The following is a 13,828-nucleotide window of genomic DNA, read 5'->3' as shown; positions in this document are numbered from 1 at the left end:
TCAAGTAGCGACCCAACCTGAGCGTCATTTGAAGCGGAGATGCCGGCTGGAGAAGGGGGCTACTGAGGCTCATCGCTGGAGCCTGGAAGGTAAGCGATGGCTGCCAGCTACAGGCGGGACACTTGCCACCATGGGGGGGGGGGGGGGGGGGACGGACACTGCCCAGCCTTCCACAGACGGGATCCGGCCGCCCGACCCCCCCAAACGCACGCACCTCCCTCCACTGCAAAATGCCCTGGTCCCTAAGGGGGGGTTAGGTGGCCGCTCCCGAAGTGGTTAAGGTTTCTATTCATCTGTCAGGGGCCCACATGTTTAGTAAAATAAACATAAGATGAAATACTCACCAGTCTGAAGTCCATGATGGCTTTAGCCATTAATTTGCCAAGGAATCGGAACTTCATTTTAACCTTAGCAATATGTGCTGGCTTAGCCGTCCGGCCAAAGGGAAGGGCAAACAGACCCTGCAGGTTGTGGATGTACTTGGTCCCTTCTTGGCTCCCTGAAAACAAGATTGTGTCACATTAAAGCTCAGCAATGCACTAATGAAACTGAAAGAAAGACTGTATCATGAATGTGCCTGGATGTGTGTGACATCACAGCGAGAGGATGCACTTACTACTGGTGGATTTCTGGTTTTGGGTCTACAGGTTTCTGCTTCACGTTTTAATTATCTCTCTCATTGTAATTGAAGCTGACTGTACTCCTGGAATGTTGGTCCTGCATTTAACTGTCACAGTACAGAGCTGGTTTGCAACAGATATGACAAAAATAGGATGCTATTGTCAACAGCAGCAATCACTTTCCACATGAGGTGCTTGACTATCTCACTCTACAACGTTCATTGGAGACTGGTGCCCCCAATCCAGTCAGCATCACATGGCTAGAGATGCTGAGAGTTGACCAATAGATGCAGCTTAGTGAGGGAGGTATAAATAGGCAAAGTTTACAACTAAAGTTGAAGTTTATTTTCATATTCTATTTCAGAGCAAAAAAAAGCAAGACAGCCAGCCAAGGAGGAATATTCAGACCAAAACAGTTTTTTATAGGGTTAATTTTTAAGGATCTGGGTGCAGGGTGAGATTTTAAATCCATTTTCACTGTAAAAAAAAAATCTCCCCCGCATCACCTAACTGAGGAAAGTGTTCTTCCTCAAACCCCTTACCAAAATCCCCTAGTATCAGCAGCTTTAATAGTCTTTCTTTCAGCTAGCACCAAATTATAGCAGCAGTCTGGCCTCCTGCAATGCTTTCTCAGAGGAGAAGTGGAGCACATGCCACTCAACCTCTTATTCTGTGCTACTGGAGGGAGGGGCCTGGCTGTTACAACAAAGTTTTGTCTCAGTGGGATGAGGCAGAATGGCATTTGCAGCTGTATGAATGGAAGCAGCAGTCCTGTCACTGAAATGCCCAATGTTTCCCTATGCATTGCCCTGGGAACAGGGGGTCACATCCAGTCAGCAATAAAAAGATGCAGTTAAAGAGGAACTCCAGCCTTAACATACTGTCATTAAGTTACATTAGTTATGTTAATTAAAATAGATAGGCAATATCTCTTACCCACACTGTTTTAAAAGATCAGGCAAATGTTTGATTTCATGATGGCAGCCATCTTTTTGGTTGAAAGGTGACAGGGAGCATGAGACAGTTCCAACTGTCCTGTGTCCTGAGCACCTCTCCCAGTTGCTAGGCAACGTGAACAACATAGGAAATCCCATCATGCTCTGCACAGCATCAGGGAAAAAAAGCTCGGGCTTTTTTTCTTTGATAGGTGGAGCTTAGTTAAAAATGCAGCATAAAATGATGCGTTGGTAAGAAAAACAAAGTTCTGATGCTGTGAAACTGTGTTAAAGAAACACCAAGCCTTTTCAGTTCTGCTGAGTAGATTTTTAATCCAGAGGTTCTCTTTAAGGGAAGATGCTCTTCTGTCTGCTCAGATGGATGGGCATATTCCTTTTCAAAAGTGAGGACCCTTAAAGGGTATTTGGCCTGGGGCAGTGGGTTGATTGTCCTTTCTGAGGCTTGGGTGTTTGGGTCTTTTGGTGTCAAATCGAATTGAAAGCACCCCAAGTGCAAAGCACTTGGCCACTCAACCTACCTTTTGGATTAGAAAGTGTAACTTCTTCCCCTCTCCATAGGCCAAGATCAGCTCTTTGTAATTCCTGAGATACAAGTGCATAAAACTCCAAGGTAGGTCCCAATCCAGTCCCAACCTACAGAAACAAAACCACAATAAGCGTAAGGAGAAACGGCATCAAGCAGTATATGCACAACCCTTGATTACACTGCATAATGACAAATGTAAAAAACATCCTGTTGTGTCTCCATAAGGATTACTTACTTCATTCTCATACTGAATCTCAAGCATGGCTCGTGAGCTTCCCAAGTCCTGCATTACAGATTCTGCCTGCTTTAGGAGCTCATCTCTATTCACAGTGCGCTGAAAGAGGGAAAATCCACAGTTACATAGTTATTTTGGTTGAAAAAAGACATACGTCCATCGAGTTCAACCAGTATAAAGTACAACACCAGCCTGCTCCCTCAAATATCCCTGTTGATCCAGAGGAAGGCGAAAAAACCCTTACAAAGCATAGTACAATTAGCCCCTAAAGGGAAAAATTCCTTCTCGACTCCAGATGGCAATCAGATAAAATCCCTGGATCAACATCATTAGGCATTACCTAGTAATTGTAGCTATGGATGTCTTTCAACGCAAGGAAAGCATCTAAGCCCCCTTTAAATGCAGGTATAGAGTTTGCCATAACGACTTCCTGTGGCAATGCATTCCACATCTTAATCACTCTTACTGTAAAGAACCCTTTCCTAAATAAATGGCTATAACGTTTTTCCTCCATGCGCAGATCATGTCCTCTAGTCCTTTGAGAAGGCCTAGGAACAAAAAGCTCATCCGCCAAGCTATTATATTGCCCTCTGATGTATTTATACATGTTAGATCCCCTCTAAGGCGTCTTTTCTCTAGACTAAATAAACCCAGTTTATCTAACCTTTCTTGATAAGTGAGATCTTCCATCCCACGTATCAATTTTGTTGCTCGTCTCTGCACCTGCTCTAAAACTGCAATATCTTTTTTGTAATGTGGTGCCCAGAACTGAATTCCATATTCCAGATATGGCCTTACTAGAGAGTTAAACAGGGGCAATATTATGCTAGCATCTCGAGTTTTTATTTCCCTTTTAATGCATCCCAAAATTTTGTTAGCTTTAGCTGCAGCTGCTTGGCATTGAGTACGATTATTTAACTTGTTGTCAATGAGTACTCCTAAGTCCTTCTCCAAGTTTGATGTCCCCAACTGTATCCCATTTATTTTGTATGGTGCTAGACCATTAGTACGTCCAAAATGCATGACTTTACATTTGTCAACATTGAATTTCATCTGCCATGTATGTGCCCATATAGCCATCCTATCCAGATCCTGTTGCAATATGACACTATCTTCCTGAGAGTTGATGATTCTGCACAATTTTGTATCATCTGCAAAAATAGCAACATTGCTCACTACTGCATCTACTAGGTCATTAATAAATAAATTGAAGAGCACTGGACCCAGAACAGACCCCTGTGGGACCCCACTGCTAAAAGTCTCCCATTTTGAGTACGACCCATTGACCACAACTCTTTGTTTTCTGTCCAATAGCCAGCTCCCTATCCATGAACACAGACTCTTCCCCAGTCCTTGCATCCTCAACTTTTGCACCAGACTTTTGTGGGGAACAGTGTCGAAGGCCTTTGCAAAGTCCAAGTATATCACATCTACAGCATTCCCAACATCCATATTAGCATTCACTACCTCATAAAAGCTGAGCATGTTAGTCAAACAGGACCTGTCTTTAGTAAACCCATGTTGATGCTGAGAAAGAAGATTATTTTCTACGATGAAGTCATGTATAGTATCTCTTAGTAACCCCTCAAATAGTCTGCATACAACTGATGTTAAGCTTACAGGTCTATAATTTCCTGGATCTGATTTTTTGCCCTTCTTAAATAATGGGAAAACGTGGGCTGTACGCCAACGCACTGGGACTCTGCCAGTTGCAAGAGAGTCACAAAAGATAAGATAAAGGGGTTTATCTATAACTGAACTTAATTCAGTTAATGAGCAGGACATTCGAAGAACAATGTAACCCTAAGTATTATAAAGGTGGCCATACATTGGTCGATTTGCCATCAGATTCGACCAACAGATAGATCCCTCTCTGATCGAATCTGATCAGAGAGGGATCGTATGGCTACCTTTACTGCAAACAGATTGTGAACCGATTTCAGCCTGAACCGATTTCAGCCTGAAACCGCTCCCCCCCCGCCGCATACATTACCTGCTCCGCCGGCGCGACTGCCCCCGCTCGTCTCCGCTCTGGTCTCCGGCTCCAGCATGCTTCACTTCTTCCTGCCCGGCAGAAAGTTTAAACAGTAGAGCGCCCTCTACTGTTTAAACTTCCTGCCGGGCAGGAATAAGTGAAGGCATGCCGGAGACCAGAGCGGAGAAGAGCGGAGACGAGCGGGGGCAGTCGCGCCGGCGGAGCATGTAATGTATGCGGGCTCTATTGCGTCGGTCGTCGGGCACTCAAACGCCGTTAGCGATGCGCTCTTTACCCGCATGTGACCGACGGTAATTTTCCGCATGGCGCGATCGGACGAAATGAATCGAAAGTCGGCGTGTAGCGCGAACGATTGGCAGCAGATTCGATCCCAGTGATCGAATCTGCTGTCGAAACAGCGGTAAATCGGGCCAGTGTATGGCCAGCTTAAAAGACAGCAGCACTGGCTCTCATTTGACACTGCAGTGCATACCACTTAACCTGCTCTCCCATAGGATTAGAAAGAATGCACAGACAATACCATGCGAGTTCCTGCGCACTCATAACTCACTTTTTTTCTGTCCAGTCTTGGTGCCACTCTGCTGTCCTGAGAATCTGACTGGTTGATCTCGGGATTTGTGTCCAGCAGCCTCTGCATTGCTCGATCTCTGTCAAATGCAGTCACGTAGAACAACATTTGCCGCGTGTCAAACGGGAAGAAAAATGGACTGAAAAAGAAATAAATGTGCAGCATTTAGCGGGTGACAGAGCAAAATCTTTCATGAAGAGACATTTTTATTGTTAAGAGCCATTACATGACCAAATAAAATGTGAAGGCCTACAAACCTAAATAAGTTTCTTGACCTTCCCATTGGGGTGGAAAACATTAAATTAAAATGGCATATATCTAGTACAGAAAAAGGAAAACCTGTTTTTTGAGCTTGGTGTATAAAAACATAGATTGATCCACTTCCACAATACATCTTAAAGGGACTCCGAGCAGTGCAGAAACTATGGGAAGATGCATATCATTTTAAAGCTCTTTCCAATGATATATAAACCGCCACCCTACGCCTTTTAGTTTTCGCTATTTTCGCGATTGAAATTGCAGAAGCCGCGATTTTGATCGCGAAAATAGAGAAAACTAAAAGGCGTAGGGCGACAATTTAGGATATGGGATATGGAGGCTGCCATATTAATTACCTTGTAAACAATGCCAGTTGCCTGGCAGCCCTGTTGATCTAATGGCATACGTGGTGTCTGAGTCACAAGCATATGGCTAATCCAGTTAAACCAGTCAGAGTACCTGATCTGCTGCATGCTTGTTCACGGTCTAATAGCTGAACATTTTAGAGAGACAGGATCAGGACTGCCAGGCAACTGGCATGGTTTAAAAAATAAATTATATATATATATATATATATATATATATATATATATATATATATATATATATATATATATATATATATATATATATATCTATATATCTCATCCTCCATGTCCCTCTCAAGTTCTATTTAAAAGAGGAGGGAACCTAATTTTACTGCGTACATTGTTTAGAGAAATTAAGTGCTGTATTGTTTGGTCTACATACAAAACTGCCAGGCAACAAAAACAGCACAGTGGGAGTTTACCCAACCAAATCAATCCTTTGCTCCTCTATCATAGTCTGGCTCTCTGGCGTTTGTACCTGTCGCTTACTGATGCTCCAAAGGGTCATCTATGCTGCTGAGAGGATCATTGGTGCCTCCTTGCCACCAATGTACCTCCTCCACATCTCCAGACTGAGAACCAGGACAATATGAAGAATTAATGACCTCTCCCCACCACAGCAAGCCCTACGTCAAACGTCTCACATCAGCCCACCGCTACAGATTCATCCCCACCAGAACCTCCAGGAACAGGAGAATCATCTTTCTCTAGGGTGTACCTCCCTGAACTCAAACCCTCCAAACACCTGACATCTAGGAGTCTTTCCCGGCATCTCCAAACCTTGCCTCAATTGTAGTCCAAGTCTGTGAATACAACTCAGTTGAAATGCACTACTGTAAACCTATGTCTGTTAAATTTGAACTATTGCCAATGTTTGTGTGTACCAAAAGTAATTCCAGGTATTCGCACTGTCACACTTGAGGAATAAAGTGGATTCTGATATGCCATTACTTTTCCTATAAATGTTATAGGAGTAATTTTCTGTTATGATTTATGAGTGTTTATGGGTATGAAAGCAGTCAGCAGATCTGATGTGTAGTTTCTTACCAGCTTTTCCCAAGCTCTGTTAACCAGGTGGGAATGTTCCCAGTCATGATGACCAGAGGATCTTGCAGCTGCCGGTTGGCCTTTGCAGTCAGTTTACTATTACTGAACTCAGCTGTTGAGATAATCTCTTTGCAGACAGCATTCTGTAGAGTAATGGTAGAGAACAAGGTTAAAAGCACAAAGCAACTGAAAATGGGATCTGTATTATTTAGATTTTGCATTTCCCTGCACTCAATTCAGACTGGAAAAGCAATAGGCTGCCATCCGATTTGCAAGTGGGGGGTTGGCATTTAGCATGCTTTATTTCTTGCGTCACACACCTGAACCCCTATAGCTGTGTACAGGGATGGGCTTTTGAGTCCAGAAGGACTCTAATTCTGAATTCAAATGAAGTATAATTACTTCAGCTGTGACAACAGGCAATGGAGAATTAAGTTACCCAGAAGTCTTTGGGGACGTCTGCGTCCTTCTGGACTCAAAAGCCCACCCCTGGCTGTGGGTAACATGGCTAGAGGGATTCGGCTGAGTCTCACATACCGCTGTGTCAGCATCATATCTCACAAGATGCATGCAGACACTGAGGAAATAGACCCTTAGGTAAACCACCACAGCAATCTCTACAATTACACAGGATATCCACTCTTCATGCAATTAGTAGCTTCTTTATTAGGTGGTAAACAGCACTCCATCAATATACAGGCATAGCAAATCCTCCACTCCTTCCCAACTGATATGAATGCACAAAGTAATAAATGGCAGGTGAAGAACAGCATTATGGCTGTTTCACACAAAATTATAGATTTCACAAAAGCAAGCCAACAACCCAAGTAAATTAACCCTTAGGCCTGGTGCACGCCAAAAACCGCTAGCTGATCCGCAAAATGCTAGCAGATTTTGAAACTTTTTCTTATTTTTCTGTAGCGTTTCACCTAGCATTTTGCGGTTTTGGGAAGAGTTTTTGGTGTAGTAGATTTCATATATTGCTACAGTAAAGCTGTTACTGAACAACGTCTAACAAAAACGCCTGCAAAACCGCTCTGAACTGCAGTTTTCAGAGCGGTTTGCGTTTTTCCTATACTTTACATTGGAGGCAGAAACGCCTCCGCAATCTGCAGCAGCCCGGGAGTATGCGTTTCTGCAAAACGCCTCCCGCTCTGGTGTGCACCAGCCCATTCAAATACATTACCCTAGCGTTTCCACATCCGCAATCAGATCTGAAAACACGTCCGACCCCCTCTGGTGTGCACTAGGCCTTAAAGGGCCGTTTCCCGCCGCCGTCACCGGTCAATTATTCGTCTAATTAGACAAACACACAGGGGCGTATCTGGGTAATATAGCGCCTGAGGCAAACACTGAAATTGCGCCCCCCCTTCAGACCACCTTGTCCCATAATAAAAGCTTTTCGTCTTGCAATGATACAAGTCTCCCCATTATAGGTTGCTAGAGTTAGCCCCCCAAGTAAAAGTAACCAAAGGTAGCACCCTAGTATAGGTAGCCAGAGGTAGTTCACCCAGTATAAGGAGCCCCCAGTTTACATTGCCCTACCAATATATGCAGTTAGAGAGGTCTTCCCAGTATAAGTAGCCTTCTTTACCATAAGTGGTAAGAGGTACCTACCCCCCCCTAGTATAAGTAGTCCCTCAATATAGGTAATGAGAGAGGTTCCCCTCAGTATAAGTAACCCCCCAGTATATGTTTGACAGGTGTCCCCTAGTATAAGTAGACCCCCCAGTATAGATAATAATTGTATTTATAAAGCGCCAACATATTACGCAGCGCTGAGGTAGTGAGAGATGTCCTCCAGTATAAGAGCAGGTACAAATGCCTGAGTGGCATCTCTCAGTTTGGTGGTGGAGCACATGGGAGGAGGGGGAAAGCATAGTGCCCATGGTGCTGCGGCGCCCATGGCACAAGCCATGCCTGCACCCATCTAGATATGCCGCTGCCACCACAACTGCGGCTGTGGCCTGCGGTCGTCCTCGCTTCCGCCTCCGGGAGCTAACAGCGCAGGATTGTACTATCCCTGTACAGTAAGCTCCCGGAGAAGAGAGTGGCCGCAGCTGTATTCGTCAAGTTAGACTAATAATTGACCGGTGATGGCGGCGGGGAACGGCGGATCATAGAGGACGGTGCGGGCACGACAGCTGCAGGGGGCCAGTAGAAGCCCCAGGTAAGTGTCAGTTTTTCTTTTCAACCCCTCCCCCCCCTCCCCCCAGAGAACCCTTTAAGGTGTCCATACACAGATTTTCTTTTTTTGATTCCTTGCAGATTCAATTCATCTGCTGGTAATAGATTCCCCAAAATGTCACATCAATTTTAAATAAAAATGATTGAAATAATCGATCGGACAGGATGGAAAATGTGAAAACCAGGGACGGGGCAAGAGCATTGGTAGATCGAAGGCCTATAGCTTTGCACTGCATCGAATGGTGCAACGCTGCAGTTTGATCGATTTTCAATAGATTCCCTGTACTGGAAATTGATGTGCAGTGTATGGTAGGTATCGATTTCTTTTGAATGGATTCTTTTCAGAAAAGAATTGATCTTTTTGGAACATTGGGTGGAAATCCATCAGTGTATGGCTAGCTTGAGACTGCCAGCTGCTTTTTTTTTCTTTTTAAATGAAAAAATAGCACGAGCTATGTTTGTAGTATTTATTAAATGTTTTACCCAGATCTACATGTACCAAAGTCCACATTAGTCAGTAACTAATAAAGGTGCAAATAAATTTGAAATTATACATAATTATACTACGGTAATTATGAAAATCTATTGTAAAATGGACTAATCAAATCTTGCAGTAAAAGCATTTCATGGGTCCATCTACCTACAAGCTACATGGATTAGCAGCAACATTTGCATATTTCAAGTAGAAAGTTGGCACTGAGCCAAAACTTTGTACTTAACGTATTTTAGACATCCGTGGCAAACTAATGTAAGGACACAAATACGCCTATAAACATCGGCAGCAGGAAGATGTAGTAGTGTGTTAAAAAGCTTTTAAATGTCTGCGACATACGGATGTGAAAAACACAGACGTCGGCGGCAGTCTAAGGCCCCTTTTACACTCAGATGCTCTCAGTTATAACTGAAAGAAAACTGAAGTTCAAAGTAATGCCCACGTTTTTCTATGGCTCAATTATCACTATACACTGTTTAACTGAAAGCTTTTCACAATGTAGTGCTATGGAAAAAACACGTACTAATGCATTAAGTGTAAAAGGGCCATAATTAAGGGTTAATGTTAGAGAAGGCCTTAAAGGGGTTCTCTTGCACCTTTTAAGGGAAAAAATAACTACTACTTACCTGGGGTTTCTATCGGCCCCGTGCAGCTGGATTGTCCCGCGCCGTCCTCCTCCGATGCTCCGTTCCCTGCCGCCGGCACCGGTGTAATTAGTCTAATTAGATCAATATAACTGCGGCTGCAAGTCATCGGGAGCTTACTGCGTAGGGGCAGTACAGGAAAACTTCATACTGCACCTGCGCAGTAAGCTCCCGGTGACACACGCAGGCGCGAGCACGCACATGGCCGCAGTTCTATTCGTCTAGTTAGACGAATATTTACACTGGTAACAGCAGCGGGTAACTGAGCAGCAGAGGAGGACAGCGCGGGACATTACAGCTGCAGGGGGCCGATAGAAGCTCCAGGTAAGTGGCAGTTTTTGTTTATCAAAGGTGCAAGAGAACCCCTTTAATGTGAACTCCAGACTAAAAACCTACTCGGCAGCACTGAAAAGGCTTGGTGATTGACAGTTTCACAGCATCAGAACTTTGTTTTTCTTACCCAAGCCTTATTTTTAGCTGCAGAGAAGAAAACTGCCTGGGCATTTTTCCCCTGATGCTGTGCATAGCATGATGGGATTTCTGATGATGAGGTTTTCATTCTGCTGTTTTGGTGCAATTTTTTTTATTTTAATTTTGAATTTCAGATTTGAAGCCTAGCACACGCAGCTGGGAGGGGTGATCAGGACACAGGACTGTTGGGACTGTCTCATGCTCCCAGTCATCTCCTTTCAACCAAAAAAAAAATAAAAATAAAAATAGATGGCTGCCCCATGGAAATCACAAACATTTGCCTGTACTTTTAAAACAGGGTGGGTAAGAGATTATATTACCCATTTAATTTAATTAACTTTAATATAACTTAATCACAGTATGTTTGTTTAGGCAAGTTCCCCCTTAAGGCCCAGTTTCTACTAGTGCGGAATAGGCGTTTCCCCGCATGTGAATCTGACTGGAAACCACTGCCTATTCTGTCAACAGGCTTGCTGTTCGAATCTTATGCCATTGCGATTTGGATGGCTTGAATCGCTACAGCTGTGCATGGTACGTTTAAAGTGATTCAGCTGTGGCTTTGTAACAGCACAGGAGCTGCATCTGATTTGGAAACGAACACAGCAGCCCATTGGAAATTGGTCCTAAGTAAAGTTGTCTTATCTCATCTCACATCTGCCCATATGCCACATACCTAAATGGTATGCACCCTGCCATCTATATTTGCTGGACAGATCTACAGAAAGTATTGCTGCCATCTTGTTTCAAACACGCAAACTTGTATCACCAGAGATGGGTACATTGGGGCTACCAAACTAGTAAGCTGGATCGGCTGCTAAAAGCTCTGATTTACTAATGGTGTGTACACACTTGAAAGATAAATGAAAGATATCAGACCAATTTTACCCCATTCCATGTAGTATGAGAGCCATACTCTACACAGTCTATTCTATTGAGCTGAACTCCCCATCAGCTAAAAATCTTTGCAAGATGCTGCTAAAAATCTTTGCAAGATGCTGCACACAAAGATGCTGTACACATTCAAAAGATCAGTATCTGCAAAAGATCTGTTCCTGCAAAAGAGCCGTTCCTGCAAAATGCATTCATAGTCTATGACATCTGCAGATCCTCATACACACCTTGTTTAACAGACATTCATCTGCAGATCAGACAATCATCTGCAGATCTGAAGATCCAACCTGGTGGATCTGATCTGCAGATGAATGTCTGTTAAACAAGGTGTGTATGAGGATCTACAGATAGACTATGAATGCATTTTGCAGGAACGGATCTTTTGCAGGAACAGATCTTTTGCAGATACTGATCTTTTGAATGTGTACAGCATCTTTGTGTGCAGCATCTTGCAAAGATTTTTAGCTGATGGGGAGTTCAGCTCAATAGAATAGACTGTGTATGGCTCTCATACTACATGGAAGGGGGTAAAATTGGTCTGATATCTTTCATTTATCTTTCAAGTGTGTACACACCATAACCCTATAATTCTATTTCCTGGGCGGAGCTAATCTGCATGTAAGTGCAATGACTAAATATTACTGCTTGTTAACCTTGCATCACTCTCACTTCCTTCTTCTGAGTTCTCACACCTGCCAGCACTGCAGTGAGGACCAAACACTATTCATTGCATTTACTAATGCCAACCAACTATATAAATAGATAAAAATCCACTCACATCATACAGATAATACCAGTATCTGCTAATAGCATGCAGGACCCGCAGGAGGATCACCACATCTAAGGAAGGGTCATCAAAGGTGATGTTATCAGGTGGGGTAGGGATGAGGTAATTATCTAAAGGGTTCAGAATTCTTGGGCAGACTCCATCTAAAAACAGAAAAACAAAGTTCACATCAAGAAGCAGTAGTAAGTGACGCTTTAAAGATTCCTTAGCTCCACTAATGAAACATTTCTACAGTTGTATTCCACTATTTTCCACTAGTGCGGGACGAATCGCCGGGATTCCACCGCTGACGAAATCGCATGCGGATGCGATTCCGCGTGCGTTTTTTTGCCGCGATTTCGCATATGCAGGGTATATGCGAATTTAACCATGTCACTGCCTGGTTCAATTTACATTAGTTTTCATGCGAATTAGCGGGAAAAATGCATGTGCGTTTTCCCTATCAAATACATAGCCTGCGAATCACCTGCATTCCACACGCAGGCGAATTCTGCAGGCTCTACCGTGCAGAAAAATCCTGCACAGAAAACCGCAGGGAAAAACTGACAAGTGGAAACCGGGCCATCCACTTGTATTGGTTATGCGAATCCGCATGTAGACAACGAATGCGGATTCGCTCTAGTGGAAACGGGCCCTAGCCTGCTTTTCATACAGTAAAGGAACTCCTACATGGTACAATTTTTCTGATCATTTAGTTCAATTATTCTGTTAGATCGAATATAAAGAAAGATTTTTCTAACAGGTCTGCTCGGATTTTTATAGAAAAAAAACAAAAACATGGGATAATTGGTTTTTCTTGATCGAAAAAACAAAACAAAAACATTTCAACTTTCGGTTCGATCATTTTGGTCGAAAAAAAACCCAGGAAAATCGAACATTTTTATTGTACCGTGTATGGGTACCACAAGTTAGATTTCACATCTTGCAAAGAGTTAAAGGGCTCATTCACACACTGGCGTTTTTCTGATCACTGGCGTTCAACAAAGTGCAGCTGTTGCACATTCGCAACTCTTGCTAACTGCAAATGCACCATTTCCCCAGCGATTGTGTTGTGATTCTTATTCACTGGAATGAGAATCACTAAACGCTATCGCCGAAAAAAATGCAGAATAGCACAACGCAAAATCACGATCTCAATCACTAGGCGATTGCGATTTTGCGTTCCAAAGTGTGAATGGGGCTTAAATCTCAAACCAGCGGGTTAAATTTAGAAGTGTAGTAAGCTTGTGCTGTACAGAATATTTATCCTTACCATGCCATAATTCATCGTGTTTCTTTGAATTTCTAGGAGAAGTTTTGGTTGGTGCAGTTTGGGCACGACCTCGCTTGCCCCCTACAGCATCCTTTGTGCTCTCCTCTTCCTCTCTTACTGGTTTGTACCTGCAAACAATATGGACAATTTTAATTATTAGAATGGAGCTTAGAAAGCGGAACATTTAAAAGTACATGTAATCTCCCAATTTAGGGCTCATCCCCACTAGAAAAAGCTTAGAGCAGTGCTGTCCAACTGGCGGCCCATAGGCCACATCCGGCACTTGAGAGCTCTTGCTGTGGCTGGCCCATTTGCTGTCATTCCCCCTCCTCTTGCTACTTATGCCAGGCCCACCTCTTTCTCTGCTTTACTCCACCCCCAAAGCCTGGACATTGCTGCTCCGCCCCCTCCAGACCAAGACTCCCTGAGACTTGGCCCTCCATATCTACGAAGTTGGATAGCACTGCTTTAGGTTATCTGTATGTTAATACTGCAATGCCTGGCACCACTTGACATTCCTTAGCTTATT

At 43.5% G+C, this 13,828-nt stretch overlaps 1 protein-coding gene across 1 annotated transcript in view; it reads right to left on the bottom strand.

The window, feature by feature from the left end:
* TRIP12 (thyroid hormone receptor interactor 12) overlaps positions 1-13,828 on the bottom strand; it is a 203,614-nt gene that overhangs the window by 12,391 nt on the left and 177,395 nt on the right. Inside the window, exons 27-33 of the mRNA XM_068280504.1 lie at positions 13,300-13,427; positions 12,039-12,190; positions 6,575-6,717; positions 4,884-5,040; positions 2,338-2,436; positions 2,095-2,209; positions 345-499 (exon numbers count right to left, since the gene is read on the bottom strand). Of these exons, the coding sequence (XP_068136605.1) occupies positions 345-499; positions 2,095-2,209; positions 2,338-2,436; positions 4,884-5,040; positions 6,575-6,717; positions 12,039-12,190; positions 13,300-13,427 (949 nt within the window). The remainder of the gene's footprint in view (positions 1-344; positions 500-2,094; positions 2,210-2,337; positions 2,437-4,883; positions 5,041-6,574; positions 6,718-12,038; positions 12,191-13,299; positions 13,428-13,828) is intronic.

Source organism: Hyperolius riggenbachi, chromosome 4 (assembly GCF_040937935.1).
Source record: "Hyperolius riggenbachi isolate aHypRig1 chromosome 4, aHypRig1.pri, whole genome shotgun sequence".
In the NCBI taxonomy this organism is placed as follows: Eukaryota; Metazoa; Chordata; class Amphibia; order Anura; family Hyperoliidae; genus Hyperolius; species Hyperolius riggenbachi.
The sequence above is the reverse complement of the archived record's forward strand: the minus strand, read 5'-3'. Positions and strand labels throughout refer to the sequence as shown.